At 38.4% G+C, this 5,836-nt stretch overlaps 1 protein-coding gene across 1 annotated transcript; it reads left to right on the top strand.

Moving 5' to 3' along the window:
- Positions 1–2,781: 2,781 nt before the first annotated feature.
- med18 (mediator of RNA polymerase II transcription, subunit 18 homolog (yeast)) lies at positions 2,782–5,482 on the top strand. Its single transcript, XM_079561197.1, has 3 exons — positions 2,782–3,020; positions 3,187–3,270; positions 4,846–5,482. The coding sequence occupies exons 2-3, from the start codon at positions 3,198–3,200 to the stop codon at positions 5,400–5,402; spliced, it is 630 nt and encodes a 209-aa protein (XP_079417323.1). The 5' UTR covers positions 2,782–3,020; positions 3,187–3,197; the 3' UTR covers positions 5,403–5,482.
- Positions 5,483–5,836: the final 354 nt, after the last annotated feature.

Here is a 5,836-nt window from a genome sequence, read left to right as displayed (position 1 = left end):
CTACTGCCACCTCAGGTCTTACCTGTATCTGCAGTCTCTATATTAAGCTTGTGCATGATGCACTTCGGACCCAAAGTAACACCTTTTTGAGTGGATGTATGGATTTGTGCCTCTGGGGGGAAAAGGCACGGCGTTCACAAAAGTTTGCTTATAACAAAGAGTGAGAAGGTGGATGTTGACCACTCACCCCTCAATCTGACAGCTGCTCTTGCAGAGTGTCCAGTGTCATGAGACTGATGTCCTCAAAAACCTCAATGGTCTTGCCAGCTCTTGCATATTTTTCCCATTTGTCCTGAAAACAGATGTAATGAGGCAATTACCGTGGCTGTTGCAGGACTAACCCTACATCAGATTCAATTTCTTGATGACAATTAAAGCACTTACTTACTTACATGCACCTACCAACATGGTGTTAGCAGAATCTTAATGCAGTTGCAAAACACTAAGTCACTTTGTCTTTGGAAATAAGAAATAAACACTAACCAGTTGATGCCAGGATAGTCTTTGCATAATCTGGATGGGTAATGTTTAATAAACAAAGGTCCAACCCACATTGGGAATGCATAAAGATACCTTGAACACCACTCCAGAATCTTATCCAGGCTTGTGCCATCTTGCTTTCGCTGTGGGAGCCACATGATGATGATTCACTAACAGAACGTGTATTGGACAAGTCATGCTAAGTTATAGACTCTATTACACACTATTATCATCCTCTATATCAAAGAGCTTTATATTATCATCCTCTATATTAGAAACTAGATCAGGCATGGGCAAACTAAAGCCCGGGGGCCAGATGTGGCCCACTGAGCCCTTCAATCCGGCCATAGAAACCTGACGAAGCTCGATATGCATTTCCTAATAAGGGGGAAAAACACCCATGTTTTCAATGACATAAAGAGAGATCAGGGATAACTGTTGCTATTTTGTTGCTCTTTTGTACGTCTTTAGGCGATTATAGTCTATTTGAGAATTGTAATCATTTGAAACAACCAAATTTGCAACTGGTCTGTCCCTCGAGGAATGTTCATAAACCCAATGTGGCCCTCGCATCAAAAACTTTGGCTATATTTGGACTAGAGGATGATAATATAAAACGCTGTAATAACTAATGATAACTCTGAGATCGTTGCAAATTGCTTCATTATCTCGGAAGGTTGTCCGTAAAACCAGTGTCCAAATGGTCCGTCAGATCTCCATTTGCTCAATTGTCCTTCTTCTTTTGATGATCAAAAGTGTTCATTTGAACAGCACAGTGACCAAACAAAACAAAACAAACAGGTGGGGCAAACGATTCTGGCTCAAATATCCTGAAGATTCCTTTGCCATTTTGTCTGAGGTTGATGACGTTAAATGACTTTGTTATTTTCTCTATTATTCACACTCACAGCCTCTGGCAATCTAATTAGATGTGTTCACTGCCCAGCATTTGATAATAATTCACAGTAAACACACACATAAAACTAGTAACAAAGGCAAGGTGAGCTAGCGACAGCCGGGGGTCAATCATTAACAGGACCATCTACAAGGGTGCAAAAGGGAGCATTGCAACCTCAGTTTTAGCTGCATCACAATGTATTTCAAGGATCTCTATTTGCACCCTTTTGAAACTTTCGTCAGTTTGTTCTGAAGACAGTTCCATTTATTTGCATACAGTATTAGGAAAATTATATTTCAACCAATGTAGACATGTGACAAATTTTTTAACAGGCCCTTCCCCCATAAACATCTGTTCCAGTCGTGGAACACCATAACATAAACCAAAACATTAATTCTAGATTATTAATTATTAATTTCCGATAAATACAACAAAATATGCAAATCGGACTTTGAAATAATATATTTCTTACCTATACTACATGATGTGTGGTCCAATAAGCTCGCTTGGATTTTTTTGTCCAAAATAATCAAAGAAAAATTATAGTTCAAAGAATTTGGGATATACATTTTCATAGTCATATTTTCACAAATTATTTCACAAATTAAAAAATCAACACACAATCTCCTCTTCAGGAAAGCTATTTAGATTTATATGTTATTTTCTATGTAAAAAAAAAAAAAGAAGAAAAAAAAAAGCTAGATTTGTATTCATTTTTTGAACTACAGAACCGGTTTACATACTTTCCCATAGGCTACACACTGTGAAGACATCATGAGGTCTTCATGATGTCTGTGCAAAGTCATGTCTGTAAAGGATAAGAATAGGCTATAGACACATAGAATGTTATTTATGTTTATTCACACAGACGATACTTGAGCGAAAAGTCTGATATATTTTCAGTGACGCCATAACTTGGCAGGTAAATAGCGAAAAATAAAAATAATTCTAAAGAACAAGCAGCAGACGATCAACTGTATTTTACGTCTCAAAATGAAGCATTTGACACTTAAATATTTACCCAGTGGAAAAAGTAACCATCTGTTTCACTCAAATAAGAGTAGATACTTCATTGTAATTTTACTCAAGTAGAAGTAAAAAGAACTGTATGATTAAACTACTCCAAGAAGTATAATTTCTTCAAAATGTTACTCAAGTAACCTATGTAGGCAAGCTGAGTAGCCTAAATGTAAGCCTGAGTGAGTGCTGCGCCCCTTTGGCCCAATTACCATATGTTATGAAACATCCGAAACTGTTGGCTTTCATTTTATATTCATGCTTCACTTTGCTGCTCTGCTTTGTTCTCAGACTGGCACACTTTTTAAGGCCCTCTTACGGCTCCGTCCAGTAGGTGGCAGTAGGGCGGCATACATGAGTGTGGTCTCCTTATAGCGATAGTAAAAGAAGACTGCCATTCATCTACGAAGAAACAAAGATTTTTGGATGATTTAGTTTTCATCTCCTAATCAGTTTTCTTGTTTTTCCTCTTTTTTATTTTTAAGCACAATATCATATCAGTGCACATCAAAGCCACCTTCATGTGATCAGACTTCGTGTTACCTTACTCTTGGCGACCTAACAAACTGAGCTGTTAGCATCATACCTCGAGAGTAAAGGCTTGTGCAGGATTCATTGTTGGACAGTGAGTTACACCTTCTGTGTTTTCTTTACAATTGAACAGGATTGTTCTGGGAGATTGATCCTCTAATGTTGTTGTGCTAATGCTAATCACTTGAACTCATTTTTACTGTAGCTCACGTGCTAGAATGTAATGTAGCAACAAGTATCCTGTGTGTTTCCTTGTGAAGAGCCTGTGATCATGGAGGCCCCACCGGTGACTGTGATGCCTGTGACCGGGGGCACGATCAACATGATGGAATATCTACTACAAGGTGAGATGCCTGAAGTGTTTGATGACGTGTAAGGACAAATGGATCAAAACAAGCTGTTAACTTAAACTGTAGGTGTGCACACTCATCACATTGGTAAGCCTACACCTAATAATTATGATACAAGAAGCATCATGTATGTATGGAAATATTTATAGTATTTGGGATAATGTCACTTATTGCCTCCAGTTAATTAATCTGTATTTTTTTATGTGTAGAACTTGGGATTTGTGTGCTCAAAACAGATTTCTGGATTTCCTGGTGCATTCTGTAATAATGATTAAGATTATTACAGAATATGCTTTTTCATACCATCTTCACTTTACATCTTGAGCATCGGGGAGAAAGTTAAACAATGGATGTGACCACAATAGTATAATTATGGGAAACACCGCAAACATATAGTATTTAAAATCACATCTGCCGGTGTCATATGTCCGTCAACCAATAAGCCAAATCAGCATTGTCAGTACGCATGCGTGGTAATGTTCACAACTACCCACGGTGTCAACAAAGCCCATTAAAACCAGACTATCATAGTAGAACAGCCGGCTATTTAGTGACGATTACGTCGCTTAAAGTGGATTTACGGCGATACGCAGGTTTGAATTCATTCTCCATTGCAGTGTTACTGTCCACGTGGGCTTAATCAGTCCATGGAAGAGTTTTGCCCTATTAACGAGTGCAATAAAGGAACCTCACAGCGTTGTATATGCAGCCACCATACGTACTCATCGCATTTCCTACTATAAGGAAAGAACGTCGTGATATGGATAAAATTAGTAAGTTTGACACCAGGAAGCCTAGCGAATGTAGTGAGCGAGTGGTTGGTGGTGGTCGGAGGGGCCGACGGCGCAGACTGGTTGCCTCGCTTCCGTCAGTCTACCTCACGGCAGCTGTGGCTACAATAGTAGCATACCACCACCGGGTATGGAGTGAATGAATAATGCAATGTAAAGCGTCTTTGAGTGTCCAGAAAAGCGCTATATAAAACCGATGCATTATTATTATTATTATTATTATTATTATTATTATTATTATTATTATTATTATTATTATTATTATTATTATTATTATTATTATTATTATTATTATTATTATTATTATTATTATTATTATATAGCTAACTAATAATGCTATTTGTAACCGATGCGTCTATTTACTTAATACAACAACTGTTTTTTTTAATTTATTTATTGGTTTAGCAATAGAGGCTACGAGTTCTTTTCCTCTTCCCAGTAACACTGTGTCCCCGTTTCTTACAGAATTCTTTTAAAACATCGATTTTCAACGCTCAAAATATTCAATATCCGTGTCACACTCAGTCATGTTAACAGTTTGGGATACGATCTGGGTAGTCCTGACCTATTTTTTTTTTTTTTTTTTTTTTTAATTTGTCCTTTATTCATCCAGGATAAAACTCATTAAGATTAAAAATCTCTTTTTCAAGAGTGTCCTGGCCAAGATGCAGGGGAACAGGTTGACCTTTAACCTGGACCAGCATGCTTTGTGCTCGGTGAAACGCCTAATCTGCTTATTGATGCTACTGTATATATTCTAATCTTCCCGTGTCTATAGGCAGCGTGCTGGACCAGGCCTTGGACAGCCTCCTGCATCGCCTCAGGGGTTTGTGTGACAACATGGATCCTGAGACATTTACAGACCATGAACTGGTTTATCTTCTGAAAGGCCAACAAGGCAACCCTTTCATTCTCCGTGCCCGTCGCAGTCTGTCCCACCCCACCGCCCCGTGGCACCTCCGCTACCTGGGCCAGCCTGAAGTGGGAGATAAGAGCCGCCATGCTCTGGTTCGCAACTGTGTGGACGTGGCTACCTCACACAATCTGCCAGAGTTTCTTAATGAGATGGGCTTCCGCATGGACCACGAGTTTGTAGCAAATGGTCACATCTTTAGGAAAGGTGTAATGAAAGTCGTTGTGACCAAGCTGTCGCGTGTACTCCAGCCTGGGAACACGGAGAACTTGGAGCGCCTCTCTTTGTCATATTTGGTGGAGCTGAGTGTACTGGCTCCGGCTGGACAGGACACTGTATCTGAGGACATGCGGAGTTTTGCTGAACAGCTCAAACCTCTGGTTCACCTTGAGAAAATTGATCCAAGCAAACAGAGACACTAAGAGAAATGATGAGAACTTTTTATGCATTATGACATGTTTTACATTTGTATGGTATATTGTTCAGTGAAATAAATGGATAGATTGGTTTTCCGTGTGTAGACAATTGATTTAAACTGTTATCAAATGAATCACATCTCATGGCTTAGAAATAATGATACAATTAAATAGCAACAAACATTTATTTAGATTTTTTTTTTAACTGGCTAGAGAGCGTAAAAAAAAAAGAAGCAAAATAGGTTTTGGTTGAATACACTGATGATGACATAGCAAGTCTTTTATTGCAACTGGAAACTGCAAAAGAGCCTGTGCTTGGCTGGGGATTGTCATATCAATAATAATAAACACAAATGAGACTTTATTAGTTATGTTTATAGTTTTTATTAATTTTATTATTATTATTCCCCCTTTAAACGGGCTTATAGGTAAACAAAAAA

The sequence above is a fragment of the Gobius niger genome (assembly GCF_951799975.1).
Source record: "Gobius niger genome assembly, chromosome: 8".
In the NCBI taxonomy this organism is placed as follows: domain Eukaryota; kingdom Metazoa; phylum Chordata; class Actinopteri; order Gobiiformes; family Gobiidae; genus Gobius; species Gobius niger.
This window is presented reverse-complemented; position numbering and strand designations above follow the sequence as displayed.

Coding starts and splice junctions, on each gene's coding strand:
- med18 (XM_079561197.1), top strand. CDS start 3,198: ATGGAGGCCCCACCGGTGACTGTGATGCCTGTGACCGGGGGCACGATC. Junction 3,271..4,845: donor GATGGAATATCTACTACAAG/GTGAGATGCCTG, acceptor CCGTGTCTATAG/GCAGCGTGCTGGACCAGGCC.